At 47.9% G+C, this 25969-nt stretch overlaps 2 protein-coding genes across 8 annotated transcripts; one reads left to right on the forward strand and one right to left on the reverse strand.

Annotated features, from left to right (window-relative positions):
* Positions 1-1532: 1532 nt before the first annotated feature.
* Positions 1533-3123, forward strand: LOC110380876 (actin, muscle-type A2). Its single transcript, XM_021341009.3, has 2 exons — positions 1533-1689; positions 1800-3123. The coding sequence occupies exon 2, from the start codon at positions 1837-1839 to the stop codon at positions 2965-2967; it is 1131 nt and encodes a 376-aa protein (XP_021196684.1). The 5' UTR covers positions 1533-1689; positions 1800-1836; the 3' UTR covers positions 2968-3123.
* A 680-nt stretch (positions 3124-3803) lies between these two features.
* Positions 3804-25969, reverse strand: LOC110380875 (calcitonin gene-related peptide type 1 receptor). 7 transcript variants are annotated; one of them, XM_021341008.3, is made up of 7 exons: positions 25817-25969; positions 5416-5596; positions 5222-5332; positions 5053-5153; positions 4896-4987; positions 4060-4834; positions 3804-3990 (listed from the first exon to the last, which is right to left on the reverse strand). In XM_021341008.3, exons 2-7 carry the CDS (start codon positions 5489-5491, stop codon positions 3946-3948), a joined length of 1200 nt encoding a protein of 399 aa, XP_021196683.1. In that variant the 5' UTR covers positions 5492-5596; positions 25817-25969; the 3' UTR covers positions 3804-3945. The 7 variants fall into 7 exon arrangements, with proteins under 7 accessions (XP_021196683.1, XP_049693893.1, XP_049693895.1 ...); XM_049837936.2 differs by having other exon boundaries at positions 3804-4834; XM_049837938.2 differs by having other exon boundaries at positions 3804-4834; positions 25806-25969.

Consider the following 25969-nt stretch of genomic DNA (forward strand, 5'->3'; position numbering starts at 1 on the left):
CCAGGTGTGCCGCCTAGGAAGGGCACCGCCGTGTCTTCGTCGAGGCAATAGGCAGCAGCGACCTCTCGTGCCCGACCCTGGTTCATGCCATGGTCCGTGGTGAGAGGTAATGGGATGCCGTCTTATGTAGACGCTACGCGCTCCTCGAAGAGATTCAGCAAACCCCAGTTTGTTTAAGTCACTAACAGTCTGACACTCCTTCACGCTGCTAACCCACAGCGGGAGGAATCATTTGATGATTAATCATAAAAAAGACGACAATAACTTAAACCGTTTTGAAGAATTAGTCAGTACCAAGTTGGTTATACTATATCTACCATATTTATTACTTTGGCTAACTTTGACCAGCTATTATGAATAATATCCAGATAAAGTAATTAATTTATCACACTGTCAACTCAATTTGGGTATTATATATAACTAGCTTCTGCCAGCGGTTTCACCCGCATCCCGTGGGAACTACTTCCCTTACTGAGATAAAAAGTAGCCTATAGCCTTCCTCGATAAATAGGCTATCTAACACTAAAAGAAATTTTCAAATCGGACCAGTAGTTCCTGAGATTAGCGCGTTCAAACAAACAAACTCTTCAGCTTTATAATATTAGTATAGATGACCAGTGATTATGTATAATATTTATTTAATCACTATGACACATATAAATACATAGGTACTGAGATGATTTTTTAATGCTTGTTATTTTAATGGGATAAAAAAGTCGTGGTGGCCTAGTGGGTAAAGAACCAACCTGTAAAGTACGAGTCCGCGGGTTCTATTCGTTTCTATGTTTTTACCTATACTTATACTTTTCAAGTCATATGTTGGACAACAATGACTGTGTTTCGGGTGGCACGGTAAGGTCGGTTAAACGGTACTGTAAGGTATGGGATTGGTTGCCCGGGTAACTCAGGTTGAGGTCTTCGTAAATCACTGGTTCACAGCTGCATCCGGTTAGACTGGAAACTACTACCAATTTACTCCTTTTAATTGCAGCCACCAGTAAGCAAGGCTCAAGTTCACCGACAACCGTCCGTCCGCTATTTTCTTAAAACAATTGTTTCATTTGAACTTTGAGCGTGAACACAGTAATTATTGTCAGTAAACTTGGGCCTTATACATAGTTTGCTCGTAGTTTAGCAGACAAGGCACAAGTTTTCAGTTTTTAGAGGGACACGAACTGATGTTGAAGGTCTCCCGCTGCACCCTCGCTGTTACCTCGCAGCGCCGGATAGCCTGCTGGTTCGCAGAATTCAACAGCTACTTATAAATAAATACCTATTTATTTCCGGCAATACGCAGTTGAGTAGATCAATGTAGAGTTAAAGCAGACTGTCCTTTATAAAATGAGCAAAATATTGATGTCACTAATTGACATAAATGTTTTATGGTAAATAAAACAAGTAAGTGGACATGTGAAGCGGAGGGAAGCGGCCGGGGAGGGTGGCGGCAGGTATGCGAGGTGTGCGGCTCACGGTGACGGTCTCTCATTGAGAGCTATTTTTTCCGAGCGCGATGTAATTAGTATCGTGGGATGCGGATGATTGTCTTAAATGGCAGTCGCGTGTCGCAGCGGCGGCGGGCAGCGCCTTGTAGGGGCTGGTGCGAGTGCCAAGTGGCGGCGCGGCGCGTATATAGCGCGCGCGCAGCCCCCCAGCGCTCACTACCGCCGCTGCGACCGCTGCCTCCGCGCCGTGAGTGTCCGCTCCGACTGTACCCCGCTCTCTCATTGCTTGTGTTGCGTCTATTTCCGCCGTGCACTAGTGCGGTGCAGTGCAGTGCAGTAACGCGCGTTGTGTTGCAGGTGTGTGGAGCTGAGCTGTATCTTCGTGTGAGCCAGGATGTGTGACGACGATGCGGGCGCGCTGGTAGTCGACAACGGCTCCGGCATGTGCAAGGCCGGGTTCGCGGGCGACGACGCGCCGCGCGCCGTCTTCCCCTCCATCGTGGGCCGCCCTCGCCACCAGGGCGTCATGGTGGGCATGGGGCAGAAGGACTCGTACGTGGGAGACGAGGCGCAGAGCAAGAGAGGTATCCTCACGCTCAAGTACCCCATCGAGCACGGCATCATCACCAACTGGGACGACATGGAGAAGATCTGGCACCACACCTTCTACAACGAGCTGCGAGTGGCGCCCGAGGAGCACCCCATCCTGCTGACGGAGGCGCCGCTCAACCCTAAGGCCAACCGCGAGAAGATGACGCAGATCATGTTCGAGACGTTCAACTGCCCCGCCATGTACGTGGCCATCCAGGCGGTGCTGTCGCTGTACGCGTCCGGCCGCACCACGGGCATCGTGCTGGACTCGGGCGACGGCGTGTCGCACACCGTGCCCATCTACGAGGGCTACGCGCTGCCGCACGCCATCCTGCGCCTGGACCTGGCGGGGCGCGACCTCACCGACTACCTCATGAAGATCCTGACGGAGCGCGGCTACTCGTTCACGACGACGGCGGAGCGCGAGATCGTGCGCGACATCAAGGAGAAGCTGTGCTACGTGGCGCTGGACTTCGAGCAGGAGATGCAGACGGCGGCCGCGTCCACGTCGCTGGAGAAGTCGTACGAGCTGCCCGACGGCCAGGTCATCACCATCGGCAACGAGCGCTTCCGCTGCCCCGAGGCGCTGTTCCAGCCCTCGTTCCTGGGCATGGAGTCGTGCGGCATCCACGAGACCGTGTACAACTCCATCATGAAGTGCGACGTGGACATCCGCAAGGACCTGTACGCCAACACGGTGCTGTCGGGCGGCACCACCATGTACCCGGGTATCGCCGACCGCATGCAGAAGGAGATCACGGCGCTCGCGCCCTCCACCATCAAGATCAAGATCATCGCGCCGCCCGAGAGGAAGTACTCCGTGTGGATCGGCGGCTCCATCCTGGCGTCGCTGTCCACCTTCCAGCAGATGTGGATCTCCAAGCAGGAGTACGACGAGTCCGGCCCCGGCATCGTGCACCGCAAGTGCTTCTAGGCGCGAGAGGCCGAACATCACTTCCGTTCTACTTTGTACTTGTTACCAAACAAATGTATTTATTTTATACTCTCTGTCGGAGACTGCTCGCTGTTGCGTTATCATGTAAGTGAACTACTTTAAGTGTATGTTGTTTAATATAATTTTGTAACTGAGCGTATGGTGTATCTGTCGTGTCCCCGAGTCCTGGGCGCAGCTCGCCGGCGCCATATAAGGCGGTGGTGAGGTGCGCGGGCGCCGCGCTAATAATATAGCGTGCGCTGACAATCGAACAGTTTAATTTAGTATCGATGCTGGCGGTGCCAATTGATCGCCGGAGACAATGCCGCGCAGTATTTATACCGCGTCTGACTTACTGCCACGATACTGTCTGTGCTATGTACCTAATAGCCACTCAACATATTCTGCCAATGTACTATCACAGGAAGCTCATTTATAGCAATTTGCTAAATTAGCATTCCAGACTATTTGAACTTTTTAGTACCTATCTGCAGAATGCCTTAATTGCACATTTATTTGTAAAATCTGACACTAAAATAGATCAAGTTCATGACAGATATATGCTAAAGATGACGATGATTTATAAGAAATTCGAAAGTCAAGATTTTGAAGATGATTGTTTTTAAATGAAACGATGGTATTTCCTGTAACGCCCTTATATTTTTTACATTATAAAAATATTTACAATTTGTACATGGCAGAGGCCTGAGGGGCCGCGTGTCTTGTCGCTACACACACTAAGCATTCCTAGGACGATCACTAACACGCCGGAGACACGCACTCGCCGACGCCGGCGTCAAGTTCACACAGAGAGAATGTTCTCACATAGTCAAGTGCTCACAGCAGGCGGCGGTCGGGCGTGGCGTCGTCGTCGCTGTCGCCGCACTCGAAGCGGATGTGGCGCGCGCTGCGGCGGCGCTCGGGCGAGCGCGGCGAGCGGGGCGAGGGGGGGGCGGGCACGTCGCCGCCCGCCGCCAGTCACACCTTGTCCTCGCCGGCGCCGGGCGCGGCCGAGCGCACGAACTGCAACACGCGCGGGGGTGAGGGGAGGGCGGGGCGCGGGGGCGGGCCGCGCCGCCCGCACATACTCACCGACACCGTGGTGGCCGTGGCCGAGTTGGCGCGCGGCCGGAACGTCAGCACGCGCCAGCGCCGCCGCAGCTGCGCCAGCACCTCGCCGTTGCAGAAGCAGTACAGCACGGCCACGCACAGCCCCTGCAGCGACGTGGTCAGCGCCGACACGTACTCGTACGCCAGCCACCACGGCGCCGTGTGGTCGGGCCGGAACGGCATGAGCAGGTACTGCAGCCCCAGCAGCGGCGCCAGCAGGCACGTGGCGCGCAGCGCGTGCAGCGCCGTGGCCGAGGGCCGTGCGGGGCCGCCGGCGCCGCCCACGCCGCCGCCCGCGCGCAGCTTGGTGCACAGCACGCGCACGATGTTGCACAGGAAGGCCACGTTGAGCAGCACGGCGCCGCACGCGAGCACGGCCAGCTCGAGGCGCGGCGCGGCGTCGTCCATCCAGCACAGCGGCTCGTCGGCGGCGGCGCGGCGGCCCACGTACACGGCGGCCGAGGTGAGCGGCAGCAGCCAGCCCAGCGCCAGCAGCGCGCGCAGCAGGCGGCGCTCGGACACGAAGGCGCTCACCAGCACCGTGTGCAGGTACAGGCCCTCGCACAGCATCCACGTGTAGTTGGTGAGCAGCGCGTACTGCAGCGCCGCGTTGAGCGCGCGGCACCAGGCGGGCGACGCCGTCAGCGTGGCGGGCGCGCGCACCACCAGCCCGTACCACGCCAGCCACAGCGCGTTGTTGGCCGCGAACGACGCGAACAGGTTCATGTGCACCGTGATGCGCGCGCACCGCAGCGACCTGCACACGAGCTGAGTGAGCGCGGCCCCGGCGCGCATGCGCGGCGCCCCCCCACACTCACTTGAAGTACAGCAGGATGGCGAGCGACAGCAGCAGCGCCACCAGGGACACGCTGTAGCCGGCCTCGTACACCGCGATGATGTCGCTCACGTCCTGCACAACAAACGCTCACTTAGTGTCCGCCACGCTCGCGAGCGCGGCTAGCGGCCGGCACTGACATCTTCGGGCTTGATGCACGTCGTGTAGTTGGACCAGGGCCGGCCGGTCTGCGGGTGCTGCCACCAGGTGCCGTTGGCCGTGCACTCCTTGTGCGCCAACACTGCAACAGTAAGGAGAGGTTGATAGAGGCTCCGGGGCGAGGCGCGGCGGCTAGGTAAGTGGACGCACGTTCTGGACTGAAGCCGGGTACGAACTCGGGGCAGGCGCGGTAGGCTGTGGTGTTGGCGGGCGTGGCCGGCCAGCACAGCCACGAGTCGAACGTGCCCTCGCAGTACACGCCTGCAAGCAGAGAGCGCGCGGTCAGTGAGGGCGCGGGCGGCGTGGTGGGAGGGGGGGAGGGGCGCGGGAGGGGGTGCACTCGCCTGGCGGGGGCGCGGTGGTGTTGAGCTCGCGCTGGCAGGCGGAGGCGTCGCGCGCGATGCGCTCGGGGTCGTCCATGGCGCGCCACGCCGCGCTCACGCCGCGCCCACGCCGTGCTCACGCCACACCCACGCCGCGGTCACGTTGCGCTTGCTGCTATCCGCGGCTCACGTCATGCATCGCCTGTAATCAACAGTATGCCCCTTAGTTTTTGCTTGTATCAAAGAGTAAGTTCAACATTCGTAATATTTTACTTTCTCTAAATAAACCTAGTTACATTGTAGTTTTTGTTATTCTGACTGCCTCGTTACTCGACTAGTGTTTGATTCCAGGGTCGGCCCAAAATCATTTGCATGGTGACCATAGATTGCCATCCCATCGGACTACGAGAAGGAATAAAGAGTGCTCCAGTGTGTTCATCACGCAGTGCCACTATTGCGGTAGCCTAATAATGTTATTGAAGGTGCTAGACGAATGGGCTGCGGGATTGTTCGCGCGAGTTACCGGGGCCCTGGTACATAAAAGGCCTACGACGGAACACGACGGTGTTTAGTCAGTAAGAGTCTGACACTCCCTCACCGCTGCTAACCCACAGCCAGAGGGGCCATTTGATGATTTTTGACGTCGTTAAAAAAAAGGTGCTTGACGAATAATATTCTGTACATGATGTTGTAAATTATTAAAACAAAAAATTACACCTGTGGCTAAACCACTGAATGGATTAATTTTTTTTTTTACATTATATTTTTTTATATTATATTTTATATGAGGTAGGATTTAATGTGATTAGGTACGACACACCCGATATAACATACATGTATTACCATCTTATATGAACTATACGTGATTGTAAGACATACAACCGGCCGGACTCTGCTGCAGGAACATTGACGTGCATGATAACGGACGCTCACTAGGGAAGCTCTCAGGCCGAGGCTGGCCGAGCCTGAAGCGATTTCAATGTTATTCTTCTTGGTTCCGTTTAAAGGTCGTAAAAGTTAAATAATTCATGTCGTCCGTCGCTTTGCATACAATTAAGATAATATTGCGTCCGAGCGAGGCGCGTCGACCCCCGTGTTGTTGTAGGCGCCTGGACTCCGACCGGCTCATGGAGATGAGCAGGTCCCATGCACTGTGCTTAGTTATACTGGAACGATTTATCCGACGATACCCCAAATGATACTATAGTTATCGACGGAGTTGCTACAATTCATAATCTCTTGTCGCAAACACATGTTATATCGGCGAGACAACGGAGTAAACTGTAAGATAATATTCAAATAAGCCTAGTTGACCTCCCATAATATTACATAGTTGTACATAGCAGAATAATATAACTGTTTGTAATGATTGTTGAGGTGTTCCGGGAGAGTGCTACGGCGCTACGGTGCTACGCGGCGACGCTACGCCGGCGCTCGCGGCTACGGTAGCCACTACGCGTACGGTAGCCGGCGGACGTGGCCAGCGCCTCAGCGAACACCGATTTGAGTCCTTTGATGGCGCTGAACAAAATATATAGGTATACTTAATATTAACAAATTTGTGCATTCGTGCTATGCGCGATATCCTAAAATATTATTAATGTGCATGTTTTGGGTTTGAGTATTTGGAAGACACACATTTGTACATTGACAGAAGACAAAGATTCACCTAACTGTTAAGTGAAATACGCCGAGGCACACCTACGTCCTTATGTACTACTATGTTACTTATTGTACGGATGCGGGGAGTAGTTCCCGCTGGTTCTGTTGTGATCCAACGCTGAGTAGAATACTTAGTAATGAAATGTAAAGCAACGCAAGGACTGTTCAATACAACGCGGACAAGTCGCACAGAGGTCCTGCTACGCACGCTGTGCTACGCCGCTACGCGCTCTTGCTACGCGCGGGGCAGCGTAGCGCTACGCGTGACGTAGCACGTTACAATACTGTTGCTGACGTCTGCTGTTTCGGAGTGAAATGAAGAGGAAATTGTGTTCACGAGAGGCGCTAGCTGGTTATAGTTATCGGCACGGGTATTGAGCTCTCGGCGGAAGAGTGGGGATCGCTTTGCGCACCCGTACGCATAAGGCAATAAAGTAATAAATCGCTTCTGCGCAGGTGAAGGTCAGGGCTCAATATCCGTGCTGATAACTTTAACAATGAATACAAACGATGATAAATTCATTCATTTAGAAATTTCATTTGATGAAATTGCACAGTTACTTGAAGAAGGATCCTTCAATGAAATGTTATAAAATACAGTATAGAGCGTGATCTCTGCGCTGACTACCCTGTAGACACGCAATGATTAGGCATCGTTGGCGGCGCGCGGCGACACTGAGTGACGTCACATCAGCTGCACTCACAACACTAATTGTTATTTGTGGCGTGACGCGTCATGTGTGTGTGTGTGTGTGCACTGTGTTGTTAGTTGTTATGACATGCGCCAACTAAATCATTTGCTCGATTCAGTGAAAAGGCTTTCGTGTGTTGAATGGTGCCGCACTGGAGCGCTGGAGCTCTATAATCCCCGACAATAACGCAGAGTGGGGGGGGGGCTGAACTGCAGGCCTGGACAAACTATATAGACGGTTAACTTAGTCTAGTGAGCTGCCATATTGTAGCTGATATTCTAAATGCAGAAGTAACCACATTACCGCGCAGACTGGATCCTCGTTACTCGCTAAACGAGCTTCAAACTGATTAATGACTAATCTTCTCCGACACTGAAGCTCTCACATGTGTGTGTGTGTGTGTGTGTTATCCATAGAGAATCGTTGCATTAACTCTAACAAGTTAAACTTAATTATTATCCTCTTTAATAATATCAAGATAGTGGGATTGTCACTCGCTGAAATGTTAGTTTTATTTAAACAGTGTTGGTGTAGGCGCGTGCCGACGCCTCCGAGGCTCGGCTTAGCGCAGCCCCCTGCTGCACTGCTCGGCTCTGTGACACATTGCACGAGGGTGCGCCGTCAGCAGCCGAGTGCGACGCGTGTCCAACACGCACACACACTAAGCGCCGGACACTCAACTGTTCTCACTATAATTCTATTTTGATGCGATGATTGATCAAATATGGTCGCGGCTCTCCTGTCAGCAGACTACATCGAACGCACACTCCAAAACTACAAAACAAGTGCAACTGTAACATTTATCACGTGATAAGCATTTAAATAAGTTCCACATGAACAGATGTTCGCCAACACATGTGTACATCTGCACCGAAACGTTTCTCAAGCATTTATTTTCTATATTAAGTGAATCTAAAGCTTCCTGTAGTAAATAATATTTATGTATTTGAATATAATCATAAAAACCTACTAATACAGTTACGTCGTAGCTGCCGTAAGCCTGAGTGCACATTGCAGACTATTTAAGACGGCTTTGGTAGAAAGAAAATATTTTTATTAAACGGTTTTATTTAGCTCACCCCGTTTGTTTTATTTATTATTTATTCATTCTTGGGTCAAATTTAGAAATTGAAATTTCAGAGCCTTCCTGTTGTCAGATTGATCTGAAATTTGGTACACACCTTTATTTCCGATGACAATACAATATAGTAATATCAATAACATTGCAAATCCAAGATGGCCGCCGGTACAAAATGGCGGATAACGTAGGTTTTATCAATCCCGTCAATGTGGGTATCAAATGAAAGTGCTCAACCAGTAGAATACAATGTACTATATAAAATTCAAATCCAAGATGGCGGCCTCTACAAAATGGCGGATAACTTAGGTTTTATCAATCCCATCATCATGGGTATCAAATGAAAGGTCTCAACAAGTAGAATACAATTTACTATGCAAAATTGAAATCTAAGATGGCCGCCGCTACCAAATGGCTGATAACAATTTTTAAACGCTTTTATTTAGCTCATCCCGTTTGTTTTATTTTTGGGTCAAATTTAGTAATTCAAATTTCACCCTCTTCCTGTCAACCGATTAATCTGAAATTTTGTATACACCTTTTATTCCGATGACAATACAATATAGAAATATCAATAACATTGTAAATCTAATATGGCCGCCGGCACAAAATGGCGGATTACATATTTTTCCGCAACCCCCTCAATATGGGTATCAAATGAAAGGGCTGCACAAGTAGAATACTGTCAGCAACCCCAGCAGGGCCCAACAGGGCCAAGGCCTGCCTGGGCTGCGGGATTGTTCGAAAGAGTTACCGTGGCCCTGGTACATAAAAGGCCTACGACGAAACATAACTATTTTTAGTCAGTAAGAGTCTGGCACTCCCTTACCGCTGCTGACCCAGGGAGGGGTCACTTGATGATTTTTGGCGTCGTTAAAAAATTGACTTTTTTTTAAATTAGATTGTAATAAATGATCAGGTAAGAGACCGTGTAATAATGATGCACTAAATGAATTAGATAGAATGAGGAATATTCGGTAGGCATTTTCATTAAATACTAAAAACTAGAAAATAAAAAATCGGTAAAAAAACTTTTAAGTCAAACGGTTTTATCTTATGTGCACTGAAAACTAGAAAATAAAAAAATAGTTACTTACCTGTCAACCTACGTAGGTGGTCTTGGTCATATTAGACTAAAATAAAAACGTGGGGCCCCTCTGAAATCCTACCTATGGCAAAGCATATCTTTATACTTTGGTAGATCATGAGCTCGGCGTTCGCTGGTGAAGCCGCTACGGCTGATTATTGATTGTCAAAAACTCCAGTTACGATTATAGTAAGTCGATGCAATCCACACTTATTATACCTCTAGAAGAAAGTACTACAGCAACAGTTAATGGGCCCCACGTTTTTATTTTTAACCCCCGACGCAAAAACGACGGGGTGTTATAAGTTTGACGTGTCTGTGTGTGTGTGTGTGTGTGTGTGTGTGTGTGTGTGTGTGTGTGTGTGTGTGTGTATGTGGCATCGTAGCTCCCAAACGGATGATCCGATTGTAATGCGGTTTTTTTTGTTTAAAAGGTATGTCAGTCGGGAGTGTTCTTAGCTATGTTTGGTGGAAATCGGTTCAGGTCTTCAAGGTCATCAGCTCGTTTGCTAGATGTGATAGGAATGTTACACGCTCAGTTTACTTGCAAGTATATGTGGGATCTGAAATTTGAGACACTAATGTCTTTTGGAACCACTGAGCTGGTCTGCTGTTAAGGCACGAAGGTAGGAGACGTAACCCTGAACCGCCTTTTAGTAAACCCATCGAGTTTGGGCTCGTTGAATTTGTCTTGACGAGTTCTCTTCATGTTTCTGATTGACGAGAACCTGATGCTGGAAATGGGATGTGGCGGATGAAACCCTGGAATGCCGGAATGAAACGGATAAACCGATTTATATTTTTGCTGAAAATCTAGAATGTCCAAAGGTTAATCTTTATTGTTTCTCGAAATCTCGACATCTCATATAGCGACCCCATCTTAAGATAAAATAAATTAAATGAAAGAAGGAAAAATTAAGGAGCTCCTTTAAAAAGCATGAAATAAAATTAAATTATAAATTTAAAAAAAACCCCCGACCCAAAAAAAGTACGCAATAATTATGACAAAGGTTAAAAACGCTAAACCCTATAAAAGCAAAAATAACTTTTATCACTACGTAAACTAAATTTTGACGTGTCGGGGGACCGCTTTTTACCTTCATAAATACTTACATAAATCAAATGATACCTACCTAATTACAACATTCGTTTTAAAAAAACACGTATCTAAAGTAATGAATTAGAGCGGTCCCCCGACACGACAAAATTTAGTTTACGTAGTGATAAAAGTTATTTTTTGCTTTTTATAGGGTTTAGCGTTTTTAACCTTTTGTCATAATTATTGCGTACTTTTTTTGGGTCGGGGGTTTTTTTAAATTTATAATTTTAGTCTAATATGACCAAGACCACCTACGTAGGTTGACAGGTAAGTAACTATTTTTTTATTTTCTAGTTTTTTAGAAAATAGTGAATTCAATCAAAGTTTTTAGTCAGTATGATTCCGAACAAATACCTAATCGTTGTAACGTGTGTACTTCCATTCATCTTCATACTGATTTATGAGCAAAAATCAAAGCTCGGCCGACTAAATGTTTGTAGTGTGCGCGCGCTCTAAGAGTACAACACAAGAATGATGCACCTACTACCGCTAAGTATTATAATATTTCCATTACTTCTGCAGTTACCGCTGGCCAGAGCGTCTGTGGGAGCATGACTTGCTTGCTGCTATTCAATATATCAAAAAGCAGGTTCAATGAATTACAAGAATGAAGTGAAGGGAATTAAATTATCAATTGTTAGCATCGTTTCATTATACTGATAATAAGAGTACAGATCTGCGCGAGGCGGCCACGCTGCGGCCTGTGTTGGAGGATCGCCGGGGGCGCGACACACACTCACACTATGTGCTGTTCTGTTGTGCATGTTATACATGTTTTCATGTTCCTTACAATAAATACCTGTGACGATAGGGATAAGTTTGGAGGGCGTGCGGTCTCACGAGAGCTCCGCCGACAAAGTAAACAATATCAATTTAACTTCCCAAACGAGAGTTTGTATGGGCGCTTTCTTCGCCCCCTTTTTTTTAATCTGTCTTTAATTAGGTGAATCCCGCCACGTTTCAAAGATCCCCCTGGAGCAGTACCCAATACCCCCACCGCCCACCGCCCCAACATACTGTGTTTTCGGAAATTATTGAACATACTGTTTCCGTTTACCCGTTACTTGAAGTATAAGTGAGCGGTTGGCCTCCCCGCGGGACTTGCAATGCACGTAACGATGTAGGAGTGAGCGATGTCCAGCAGAGTGCCGACACTCGGTGCTGATGTGAGAGGGATGCAGCTCGTACATTGCAGAGATATAAACAGCCACGACGTCACGCACGTACATGAAATGATTGAGCTTATTAGAGTGTTTTGTTATACTTATCTGTTTACGGCTCGTGTTATTTACTTTGTGCATCGTGGACATCCAAACAGATCCTTTGGAATTAACTCCAATAATACATTGTTACCTACACACTACAGTGTTAACAAATCGAGTATTTCTACAAGTTTAATTTAATTGAATAGCCTTTTATTCCTAAACATAGGGTTACAAGAGGTCCCTAAGTTCGGTGTGCCTTTTGGCATAGGCCTCCTCCAATTCCTTCCAGTGTGTCCTATCCCTTGCTACTCTCACATTCGTTCTATTCGTTCACACTCGTCCTATCCATTTCTACAAGTAGGTATGAGTTAATAGCATGCCGAATCATGCGATTAGGACGGTCGATATTTCAAGATTGTGTACTTAACAGCTTAAAGGTTTTCGATTTAGTAGGTTACTTTTCAGATTTTACCCTCTTATAATTATAATTGCGCTGCACACTGCGCACTCCATATTCATATTGATATCATTTATTTGCGTTCACAAGTTTGTCAATATATTGCAATGGGCTTACAGCTGAGTTTAATTGTGGACCCTGTTAGGGCTCCTCGCCTCGTCGAGAGAAAGGTTTCTAATCTAAGCACATTCTGTTTTATGGTCTCGCTGACAGTTTTATATCTAGCACCTATTGTTTTCGTCATCAAAGGGAATATATTGCAGCCGCAATCAATTATGTATTCTAGTAGCCTTGCCCGAGGCGACCGCGTCTGCATGGATGTCAGATAATGATCTTCTTGAGTGTTCTACTAGTAGTCTCTCTGTTCGCGGTATAAGTATAGGCTGTCAATGACCAGTGCAGGATATGTTGTTGTGTGACAGCGCAGTCGGTGTGTGAGTCGAGGTCAAGTGCAGGCGTGTTGACGAAGCGCGTGATATATCTGTGACAGCTGCGACTGTCGCGCGCTCATTCATGTCACTACACTAGCGCTAATGTTATCTGCGCTCAATATACAGTCCCAGCTCGAACGTACAATTACCATTACTTATAGTTAATACAATTTGGCGAGGAAAGCCCAACATGGTCGAGAATTGATAGCTGGAAGTGTGACAGGTGTAGCTACACCTGCGCATCGGTCTGCTCCCGCGCGAGCAGCACTCGGCGCACTGCGCACGTGACCGCGACACACGTCGCGCTGGCACTCAGCACTTACTCGCGACGCAGCGAACAGCAGACGCGACACTGCCTGCCTACACGAGTGGTTCGAACCATTCAGAATATCAGCAGTGTTGAAACTACTGGTGTTCCCCAAAACAACAACATACATCGCTATAACGGTAACACAGAAATAGACATAACAGGATAAAGTTTTAACGAAAGAAAATACCTGCCGAGAAACAGTCTTATGTTTCTGCTGAAACTGACCAATACATTCCGCCAGGGGTGACGTGTCGTGCCGCAGCAATGAATGAATCTAACGACGCTCTGTGTGTTCATTCTGCTTCTCTGACGATGATTAACTTCATGAATCATCGACGTACATATTAGAAGTAGGTATTGGTGGTCAGTAGAGATGTCGGGCGAGCGGCTGGCGTACACCATACCTGTGCTCTTTACAACTCCGACATAATAAAATTGATGCGCTCCATAAAATGTTGATTGAACAAGTTTATCGCCGGCCGCGTGTCTCGCGCGATGTGTAAACTTTTACTGCGTTGCTTTATAATGCAAACAAAAGAATTTAGCTCCATCTCGAGCCGCGTGCTCGCGACGCCGAGTCAAGGTTGCGCCTCGCTCCACGTTATTACAACGCGCATAATTGTCAGCAAAGAGCAAGTGCACCGACTAAACTCTAATTACAAGTTGATCTTGAAATAATAAAATCATGTGCAACAACAATTAGGTTTACATTTACGATGTTATAGTACCTATACCCAATAGTATTAGGAATAATGTGTTCGTATGCGTGGCCAGCAGGCACACACACAGCGACACGGCGCGTGTCGGATGAGGTTGGTCACCGGCTGATGAGCGTGGTTGCGTAACTTGTGCTCCGTCACTCATTACCGTATTATGGAATGGACATATTTTCAAAGAAACTAAACTACACTAATCCGATAAAGAGGAAACATTATTTTGATTGTACCCTAAGGCTCCAAGCAAGAGGTGCTGAAAATTTAAAACAAAAACACTAAAAAGCAAAAAAAAAAAAACTTATTTTAGGTGCATCGGCCTAGAAGTCGGTGTCTAATGGATGTTACAAAATTGATTTTGGAAGTCGTTTTAATTTTTTTGTAAAAAAGTTTTTTTATTTAGAGCTTTTCAGTGATACGAATAGTTGTCACTATCCATATAAGTGGAAAATTCTCATCAATACAAAAGCCCCAATACGAGGTATTTTACATATTCAGTTGTCGAGTTCCCTCGACCCTCTCTGGTCTCCATCATCAGGTCAGCTCCAAACCTTCACTGTTGAATAGTGCTTTCAGGCATACACCTGAGTGTCAAGTTTTTATCCTATGTATGCCTACAACTTTCGAAGGTTGCCCTCGATTTCTCAGGGTTTCCATCATCAGATCCTGACCTAATGACTATGGGACCAACTGGCAGCTATTCCGCGTCGAACAAAAAAAGAATCACGTAAATCGATCTATAAACCTCGGAGTAATCGATGTACATACATAGAAAAAAAAATAAAAAAACATACCGGCCGAATTGAGAACCTCCTCCTTTTTGGGAAGTCGGTTAATAAACATTGTTGGAAAGATAATTTTGGAGACAGGCTATACTTTCCACGGGTCGCAGGAAATCGCAGGACAACGGCTAGTTCTTTATAAATATTCACAGTCAAAGGCAAAGCGCTCTTGTAGTGACCGAAGGGTCCTTTTATGGCAGATGGTACACTTATTTGACAGTTCAGTAGTAGTGAGCGAGAATAGAACAAACCAGCTGAGAGAGCGGAAGAAGGTGTAAATTGAGCGAGTGATCGTAAACATTAGTCGCGTGTTGACACGAGCGCGGTGACAGTCTCGGGCGCCGGCAGCTCCGGGACGTCCCGCAGTCCCGCTACAATCCGTCAGAGGCGCGCTGGACGGCTGCCAGCTAATTAATAAAGTCCACATGATATAGCGCCGCCACGCGCCGCGCTCACACCTCACTTAGCGCACGCTCACACGCCGCTTATACAGCTGTTTAGCTGCAACTATATTATATCGTCCAGCACCGAAACTACTCCTACGTACTTATACTTTCAAGTATAGAGATGTTATTAGCAACATGGTAGTAGCTGTGCATGTGTCGGCAGCAGCGCCGGTCGCCGCACGAGGTGCGCCGCGCTGCGGTGGTAGTGACCAGACCCTGACTGACCTTCAGATGTCGGATTATTGCCGAATACTTCAGTCTGGTACAGGGTTTCTGTCTGTGTTCTTCTAGATGTGCTGTAATTCCGTAATAACAACCGAGAGCGAGTTCCGCGGTTAACTGCACCGCCAGCCAATAAGGATATATGAACTGAATGTGAAATATTACCTTTACAATTAACTAAGGTCGATGATAGCAAGTCCAGATTTCGTGTACGTACTTAGATACTGTTAATGGAAAGTATAGTCTCGGGATCGTTCTGAGACTAGCGACTGTGACCACCTGTTGCCGTCTCCTTCCCCCCCCCCTGCTCTGATCCCGCTGTGGGATCAGCAGTCACAGCCTCACAGGTGACCTACCATTTGTACATTCCCGTATATTTTCAATCAGTTGTTTGATTGATGGTCTTCCTTAGAGAAAAAGTAATAGGGACATAGTTCCTGTAGAACGCCAGTGAAACACCGGGGACAACGTTTATAAAATCTCTTACCTACGTAAAAATTCAGGTTTCTATCTTTGAAGTTTTAAATAACCATAGCTTCAACTTCAATCAATATAATGTTCCTTTTCATTTTCCCACAGTTGAAACAAAATACACTGAAGTAAATTCAATATAGTTTAATCAGGAGTCTTTAAATGTCTTTACTCGCGCCAAAGTTGGTGAATAGAATGAAAGCAAGCTGGTGCGTGTCCCGCGGCGTCGCTCGCCCGGCCGGCTAACGAGCCGAACCAGTAATTAAAATATAAAGTTAGGAGAAGTTAGCGCGCCGCCCCGACACCCCTCCCCGCTCCTCAGCGTCGCAGTTCCTGAGCAAGTCGCAGTGCTCAGGAACACGCAGCAAGCAACGGTCAGACGTGAGCGTGCTGCCACAGTACGTAATGTCGTGATGGTCAGCGCCGGCACTCGGTCTCCCGGGAAATCGCTGGAAGCGGTCCCCGCGCGCGCCTCGACATTAATGTTATTAACATCGTCGTCGCACAATGTGCACGAATGTTTGCCGCCGGCGACGTGCGCTCTGTTCCACTAGCTAGCCTCTACGAGTCGCGTTGCATTTATTTATGACTTCCAAATTAATGTCTTCATTTATGTCTGGGCCTGGATATCTTCGAGTCTTCCGGCTATAACACATTAATAGGACATTCAGGCAGTGAGCTGGGAGTAGTTGTGTTGTTTGAAGTTGTTTTTTCGATAGGAAGAGCTAACGAGCGCCACGGCGTAACAAACGCAAAAGAGACGGCGGCGCTCACGTCGCGTGTGTCGCCCGGGACTGAACCCGCGCTCCCGCGGCGCCGCGAGCCGGCACGCGCCCGGGACTGAACCCGCGCTCCCGCGGCGCCGCGAGCCGGCACGCGCCCGGACTGAACCGCGCTCCCGCGGCGCCGCGAGCCGGCACGCGCCCGGACTGAACCCGCGCTCCCGCGGCGCCGCGAGCCGGCACGCGCCTGGACTGAACCTGCGCTCCCGCGGCGCCGAGCCGGCACGCGCCGGGACTGAACCTGCGCTCCCGCGGCGCCGCGAGCCGGCACGCGCCGGGACTGAACCCGCGCTCCCGCGGCGCCGCGAGCCGGCACGCGCCGGGACTGAACCCGCGCTCCGCGGCGCCGCGAGCCGGCACGCGCCGGGACTGAACCTGCGCTCCCGCGGCGCCGCGAGCCGGCACGCGCCCGGGACTGAACCCGCGCTCCCGCGGCGCCGCGAGCCGGCACGCGCCCGGGACTGAACCCGCGCTCCCGCGGCGCCGCGAGCCGGCACGCGCCCGGGACTGAACCCGCGCTCCCGCGGCGCCCGAGCCGGCACGCGCCGGGACTGAACCCGCGCTCCCGCGGCGCCGCGAGCCGGCACGCCGGGACTGAACCCGCGCTCCCGCGGCGCCGCGAGCCGACACGCGCCCGGGACTGAACCCGCGCTCCCGCGGCGCCGCGAGCCGGCACGCACCCGGGGACGCTCCCGAGCCGAAGTCTTGCTTCGTCTACATTTTTATAAGAGAAAGATGCCATTTTTTTCGAACGAAACATGATTTGAATTCTATTAATATAAGTGAAGCACAAAATTCTATTATGTAGGTACCCGCCTACATTTATTGGCCCTCACGGTAAGCAAATTGGTAGTGGGTCATATGTACATGAACAGTAAAAGTACTAGGACTGCTGCGAGGCTAATTAATGGTTGAGGAATATTTCTTGTAGCAGAGTGTTGAATATTGCCGATGTACGTGTGAATGGCAGTTGAATCGTTAGCAGGCGAGCGAATGGCCGTCGAAGAGCCAAGCTTTAATTACAATGGGAGTGGGTCGCCGCCAGTCGCCAGTTTATTGCGGAACATTATACTGCGCTATGTTTAGTGAGTGCGCTCACCGGCACTCGCAACACGGGAATATGGCTAAGGCCACGGATTAAGGAAAGATGAGCTGAGGTTCCATAATGCAGATAGGTAAGAACGGAATGAAGGCGACGACAGTAAGTCCTCGTGTACTCTCTCCGAGGTAATAAGGATCTATAAATGTAATTGTGCTTATTAGAATATAGTCAGTTTTAATCGAACATTCGAGTGAGTTTCATTTACACGACTCCATACCTTACACTCGTCCCCCACACTATTTTGGGTTATCCGCTCTCCTCGGTTTTCTCAGTTATTCGACTCCGCTTGTCATTTTGTTCTCCATGGCTATTACCTCATAAATAAGGCTACCTACTTCGAATAATAGTATGGTATGGTTCAGACTACTTCGACAGTCGATTAAAATCTCACAGTATTTACAATTTTACGGTGACATTGATACGGTATAATAAATTAAGTAGCCGAAATATGATCACGAATGGTTTTTGATTCTTGGAGTTGGCTGCATTTATTAGGTCTCATTAATTGAAGTATTATTGTAAGCTGTGAAGGTTACGGGCTTTTATTGCAATATTTGTTTGTTCCGTGTATGAAGTGCAGTCGTGGTCGGTTGTACTCCCGCGGGGGACAATTAGATAGATGCTGATCGCCGCCACTAATCACGTTACCGCGACTGCGGACACAATCTATTCATGGCATCATTTGCACGATGCGCCTACAGAATTTTCACTTATCGCTGTAGGAATAAGATCAAGATAAAAGATGTTTATACTTAATATGTACTTCTGTTCAGTTATGTTGGGGTCGGTATCACACGTGGAGCGATTGCCCATCTGACTTCCGCTGCCCAGTTGCCTACCTGAAAAATCCGATACCTCTTGGTATGTCTGACCACCAGCAGACTCTGGCTTCTAACTACCAATTTTTATTTTATATACTTTTCATGAAACATGTCTAAGGGAACTGGCACATAAGTCACTATAAATAACAACACGGACACGGACAGTCACGTCACCTCTCTTTTGCCGTCGGTTAAAAAGTACTTAAAATTCTTAAGTCCTCCTCTATACATATAAGTAGTAGTCATTAGTAGGTCACAGAGGCGCTATAGAGGCTAGGCACTGGAACATATTCCCGTGGTCCCCCGAGCGCGCACCACCGCGCGGGAATGTTAATGGAAGCCGCCGCGCAGCTATGTGTGACCACTAACATTCCTAGCCTGCTTCACTTACACCAGGGAAAAATTACTATCTCGCTTAGTACTCATGCAGTGAGTTTTTTTCAAAATTAACATAGGGGGACTTTGGATCAGGCCTACAATCAATCCAGCGGTAACAGTAGATCGATAGTAATCATTAGTAGAAGCGCGTGTTGATGTGCAGAAGTACCTAGTCACTAACAGAGTTGCTAAAGTGTCGGTCACACATGTCCATAAATACAACAGGTTCTATGATACTATACGGAATGACACTTTTTATTCATAAAATTATACGTATGAGGTAATACTATCGCTATCACTAATACATCTAGTGCACACAAATACCAGTAGACATGATATGATGATGACATGGAGCAGAAGGTGGACGCAGGTCGCTGCGAGCTGCCGCAGGGAGCGCAATCCCGGCCGCTGACAAATACCGGCGCAGCTGTGTTGCGAGTGCAGCGCCGGAAATGAACGGGTCGCGCGCTCTCCGCAGCTTGTTACTCGCGTGTCGCCAGCGCCGACACTTCTGTTCACTGCAGTGTCAGTGTCAGCCTCCATCGTCACATTTTAATAAAGCATTTCAAAATGTCGCGCCACGATGTCACGAACGCGGAGTGCTCAATTGAAAGTTATTTCACAGAGTTGTTAGGTATATAATACATATGCCCGAACTTCCTGCGGCAGCTGGCTACAGCGTTTACAACGTTTAGATGCTCACACTCATTGATATCTAGTTAGAACAGTTCTAGATTAAGGTATCCTGGCCAATGTATTTTTTTTGTATGAACATTTGTTTGCACAATCGTTCTTAATCTAAATATGCAATGAATGTAAATTCGTTAACTTACATAATGTGAGACGAGGCGACGTGCTGCGACACCCTGATTATGTTAATAGCTTCGGCTGATCACTGGAGTATGTGTGAACTGAACTTCATTACAGAATACGACGCTGCCCACATCGGCAACACCTAAGTATTTGATTTCTGTGCTCGTAACAATTGCCAAGCAATGCTAAATAGCTTGCTTGAACAGCGATAGGAGATAATTTGTGCGTTGTCTCACAGAGTGGTGACCACGTGGTGACGCCGTGGAGGGACGGAGGCGCTTGTTCACACGTTCATCAAGAGGTGTGAAGGTTCCGCGATGACTGTCACATTCTCACATTCGTCACCCGAATCTGTTACCAAAATAACCGACGACTGCCCACTATGTATGTGTGTGTTTGTATTTATTTATATTGCAGCTAATTGGTACCTAGTGGAAGGTGCGACGTGGAGGAAAATTCTCATATTTTAGCAGCCAACGAATTTAGTTTGTTTACGATACTAATACTATACCACGTATACAGTGTATATACATGTCGGCGCGTTGATAACATTAAAATTATGAGCGGGTAACCCCGAATAGAGTAGTAAGTGTCACGACGAGTGATGGCAGCAGTCATTCTGGTGACAGGTGCCAACTGAATTGTGCACATACTAACCTATTGGCTCGAAATCTCATTCCATCTTACTGATTGTGTGTGATTGTGAATAAAATGGTGAGGAAACCAAATAATGGAACGGTGGACTACACAAGCGTGCCTTTATTTTTGAATTACGGTCGTTACAACGCCCGAGATGCAACGTGACAGCCATGACCGCCGCGAGGCTCCTTCTCACATCAGAAGTGGGATGCAATCCGAATGCCCACATGTATTAAGGATTGCCCTGCTACGTGTTCAAAAGAGTGAAAACGCTAGTAGCGAAAAAAAAATGATGTCTGATACGATACTGCTATCACAAGGAAGAATTCTGTGTGGAAAACATCTCGTACTGCAACATGATGTTCATGGAGCTGTCTATGTAGAACAAGAAGGTTGTGAACAGATTGGTTTCGGGAGAATTTGCCACGTGAAGATAAACTTCATGTTTTGCAATACTTATAGTGCCAAATAATTACCCAATAAAAAAAAATGGAACGTCAATTATTTACAATGGAGTTTTTAGAAGAAGATTTACTAAGAATTTCAGGGAAGGCACGACTATGGTAACCACGGTTATGGTAATGGTATCGGTTTCAATTTTTACAAGTCAAGCTATTTATCGAAGGTATGCTCGAAAATTAACCGATTTTTTCTCATTTTCATATTTCAACAATGACGGTGATTATTGTGCAATATGGCGACAAAATTACTATCGCGAATGGAGCTTGAGGTGTCGTCGTGAGTTCAGAGTGTCGGTGCTCGTGCATGTCCGTGGTGTCTGCGAACGTAAAGCCGCTGTACTGCGCGCCATAGCGATGTGCGCATCGTCATGCGCGTTGAGTGGAAACCCGGTGAGACCGAACCATTTTTGCTGTATGTTGAGGTTGTTTGTCAAACGACATTTATAAACTTGAGAGGCAGTTTCAGTCTCGTTAAAAATTGAAACCTCAAGTTAGAATATTTCCGTTTTTGCGTCATTGATTGATTGAATGTGCATCAGACTAGATTTTTGGTAATTTGGCGCTAAGTTGTACCAATGACGGATACCGGGGTGACTAGGAAAAGACTCGTTAGCCTGTGTGGCAATAACTGGCCTGTGTGACAACGACTAGCCAGTGTGGCAACGACTAGCCTGTGTGGCAATAACTAGCCTGTGTGGCAACGACTAGCCTGTGTGGCAATGACTAGCCTGTGTGGCAACGACTAGCCTGTGTGGCAATAACTAGCCTGTGTGGCAACGACTAGCCTGTGTGGCAATGACTAGCCTGTGTGGCAACGACTAGCCTGTGTGGCAATAAGTAGCCTGTGTGGAAATGACTAGCCTGCGTGGCAATGAGTATCTTGCATGGCAATGATTCGCCTCGGTGGCAATGATTAACCTGTGTGACAGCAAATGGTCCGTGCGGCATTGACTTACGGAAATGTGTGACTTTAGGGAAACATTCTGTTTCGTTTGGACTTCAAATTGGTAACCACTGCAAGTTGTTGTATAACATGAGCAAAGGGAGTTATTTGAGGGGTCAGGGTGACCGAACGGAGTAGACTGTAAGGTGAAACGGTACACACGAGGACGTGTGATAATGCAGGACGGCCGTGTCGGCGCGTTGATAACATTAAAATTATGAGCGGGTAACCCCGAATAGAGTAGTAAGTGTCACGACGAGTGATGGCAGCAGTCATTCTGGTGACAGGTGCCAACTGAATTGTGCACATACTAACCTATTGGCTCGAAATCTCATTCCATCTTACTGATTGTGTGTGATTGTGAATAAAATGGTGAGGAAACCAAATAATGGAACGGTGGACTACACAAGCGTGCCTTTATTTTTGAATTACGGTCGTTACAACGCCCGAGATGCAACGTGACAGCCATGACCGCCGCGAGGCTCCTTCTGACGCTCCCACATACATATCCTACGTAGGTAGGTATATTATATTGTAGGTATAAGTTGATTTCTTAATAAATAAGGCAGATTAAAGCCAATCTAATCATAAAAACTATGATGTATGTAACACTTACGTGCTAAAACGTCAATTGTACCCGGTTCTGCGGGTTTCGTAAGACGACGACTAGCAAGCTGTTCGTTTATTGCCTTTGTGGCATCAGTTATTTACAACTGGTAGCTATTCGCATTTTTAGAGATTTCAATAGGAGTTCCAATTACTTATTTAAATAGTGATTTTGTATATATCCTCCGAGCCTTTTTCCCAAACTATGTTGGGGTCGGCTTCCAGTCTAACCGGATGTAGCTGAGTACCAGTGCTTTACAAGGAGCGACTGCCCTATCTGACCCTCTCAACCCAGTTACCCGGGCAACCCGATACCCCTTGGTTAGACTGGTGTCAGACTTACTGGCTTCTGACTACCCGTAACGACTGCCAAGGATGTTCAATGACAGCCGGGACCTACAGTTTAACGTGCCATCCGAAACACAGTCAATGGTGTCTAAGATATACTTAGAAAGTACATACAAACTTACAAAAGTTGCATTGGTACTTGCCTGACCTGGAATCGAACCCGCGCCCTCATACTCGAGAGTTTGGTTCTTTGCCCACTAGGCCACCACGACTAAATAAATAGTGATTTTGTGTAAAACTTATAAAATAACTATTTGCGAGGCAGAGTCAGACTCATCTCAATAACTAGACAGCGCAGACTAAATAGTGCATCGGCGGCACATGCGGAGACGCTCAGGCGTCGCCACGTCGCCACGTGCGCGCACCTGTGCGCTCATGAGCTACCTGTAACTATCCTCATTTGTTTATATTTACTGCGAGAACGTAAGCAGCGAGCAGTGAGCAGTGAGGCAGACACGTTGGCACTGTGTGCCGCCGTCAACATAAAACTATGTTTGTTCAGCAATAAACCGAGTCCGGTGCACGGCAGGGGCCGGCGGACCTGACGCGCCCGCGGCTCCGATTACATTACGATCATGATAATAAACTCGTGTTGAGCGCCGATTGTGATTATATTATGCCTGTTTTATTTCTTTCTGTTTAATACTCAGAAAAACACATCTCGTTCCAAGTAGAAACGCGTAGGTAACTCTGCCGCTGTTTCACATACATCCTGCCTGGTATTGAGCAATGGTCAATGTGCACGGTGCGCGAGGTCGCTTTGTCAGTCAGTCAATGGAGAGCGACAATCACTGTAAATAGAGTAATAATAGCCGCTGTTGAACGACGGCGCGACACTGCCGGCTGAGGGCGACACCTCGCGGTGCACTTGACCCAGCTCGCCGCGCGGATACACTTCCAGTAACGCCAGCCCGAGCTGACTGACCGCTGTGAACTCCTGCCACGCATCACTTGCCGGCTTTTGCCTGAGTGTTACTCGTACCCATGTCCATTACTAACAGGGGTTCTCTAGTAGCTAATGAGCAATGAAAAATGTTCACGTCAAGACGGGCTTAACTAAAACCACGAAAACATAAAGTAGGAAATAGATTTCTTAGAAATGAGGAAAATGAGTTATTGTTTGGAAGTACACTCTTCGTACTTACAAGCAATCTTATCAAAATGATAACTGAGGTGATGCCTATTCGGGTGTGTTTTATATTTTCAACGGAGGTATATTGTTCACAGATAAATCGAAATACACAAGGGCTTATACAAATATTGATGTGGGAGTCAATATTGGTATGCTTACAGCGCGAGCGGTGATTTCAAATGTAGCTAGGTATTTGTTTGGGAGCTCGGGGATAGTTCAGTTCGGTTCCTCTCCGAACAGAAGAGTTTCCTTACTTCCTTGCTAACTGTTCCTGAAGAGAAGCTCTTCCAGATGGTTTAGAACTTCCCAGTTCAAACGAATTGTTACGAGTTTTTATTTCATAGGTATTTAAGTAGTGATCAGGAGAGTCTGTCTGAGTTTAGTGTGCTCACTCGGTACACACTGGTGCTGGTCCGGGCAGCAGGGGCGCGGAGTGCTCACATTATGTATAGTTGCGCAAATTACGTGAATCGCTTCCGGAAACGTAGCTTTTAGAGGCGGAGCGGCGGCTCGCCGACTGCCACTAAAATAATTTGCGTAAGTGCGCGCCACGGAAACACGGACATTTCGCAAATTGCTCAAGATTTATGAACCACTGGTTATTAGCCATCAGCTTGCAATCTCATCATAACTAGTTACTAGGCCCATCTTATTTATTGTGCTCCGAGGGCTCTACAGTCTTTCGAGTCTACAGAGTTTGGGTCTGTGGGCGGTGAGTTCGGGTGGCTCATCGTTACTTCGTCTATATAGACAACGGACCCGTGTCGGCGGCGCGCGTTGTTACCGTGCTCCTCAAGGAGATGCCAGCAACCCCAGCGTGGCGGAGCAGGGCCAAGGTTTGCCGGGGCTGCGGGATTGTTCGAAACCGCGGCCCTGGTACATAAAAGGCTTACGGCTTACGACGGAACACGACGGTGTTTATTCAGTAAAAGTCTGACACTCCCTCACCACTGCTAACCCACAGCGTTAGGGGTCATTTGATGATTTTTGTAGTCGTTAAAAAAAAGGGCTCTGCAGTCTGTTGGAGAGTTAGAGATTATTTTATTTCAACTAGAGGGCGTAAGTTTTGTCATTGGCCAGCGCGAAGAACTACGTAAAGACAATAAACATGAAGTAAAAAGTTAAAGTAAAGCGGTGAGGCGCGGCCGCCGTGCTGCGCGCACTCGCCTCGCGTCCTTGTGTTCTCTCAGCAATAACTTCAAATGTTCCTGACATCAGGTAACACTCTAGGACTATAACGAATGAACAGAGCACTTCTTCACGGCGGGACTTTTGCTTATCATGAATTTACCGCGGATTCACCGTCTTTGCAAATTGTTCACAGCACGGTAAACCCATAATAGCTGTGGGTCGTACGGTGAGTTTACCGTAGACACATATATGGCAGACAAATGTGTGTGGACAAGACACCTTACTTCTTATTTAGGCAAGTATACATAAGTGTAACGTGTTTCAGTAGGTACATACCAGAAGGCAAACTTTTGCCACAGTTGAGCAGTGGCGGCGCGGGCCAGCAAGCCAGCAAGCCGCGCCAACCGCACATCCTCACTCAGTTTACATAAAGCGATGACTATTCCCATATGGAACAGACCGATATACTGACATACTACTTTTAATTTACGATATTGACCGCAGCACGAAGATTTATTTTATGTGAATTCCCGCGTTCTGATCTCCAGAACTTCTGGGAAATCTTATTACAAATACTGCAAAAAGTAATAAATACCTTACTTCTTACATACCCAAGGTCGAAAACTTTCCTAAACTCTTGAAAAACACAGTGAGTAGTTATGGAGGAGCGCGCGTGTTGTCGCGATAAGCGATTAGCGTCGCACGTCGTGTTGCGCGGCGGCGGCGGCGCGGCACGGGCGTCGCGCGCGGCGGCTGCGGAGCGA

Source organism: Helicoverpa armigera, chromosome 8 (assembly GCF_030705265.1).
Source record: "Helicoverpa armigera isolate CAAS_96S chromosome 8, ASM3070526v1, whole genome shotgun sequence".
NCBI lineage: Eukaryota > Metazoa > Arthropoda > Insecta > Lepidoptera > Noctuidae > Helicoverpa > Helicoverpa armigera.

Coding starts and splice junctions, on each gene's coding strand:
- LOC110380876 (XM_021341009.3), top strand. CDS start 1,837: ATGTGTGACGACGATGCGGGCGCGCTGGTAGTCGACAACGGCTCCGGC.
- LOC110380875 (XM_049837936.2), bottom strand. CDS start 5,491: ATGGACGACCCCGAGCGCATCGCGCGCGACGCCTCCGCCTGCCAGCGC. Junction 4,988..5,052: donor CGTGCATCAAGCCCGAAGAT/GTCAGTGCCGGC, acceptor TTTGTTGTGCAG/GACGTGAGCGACATCATCGC. Junction 4,835..4,895: donor GCCATCCTGCTGTACTTCAA/GTGAGTGTGGGG, acceptor GCTCGTGTGCAG/GTCGCTGCGGTGCGCGCGCA.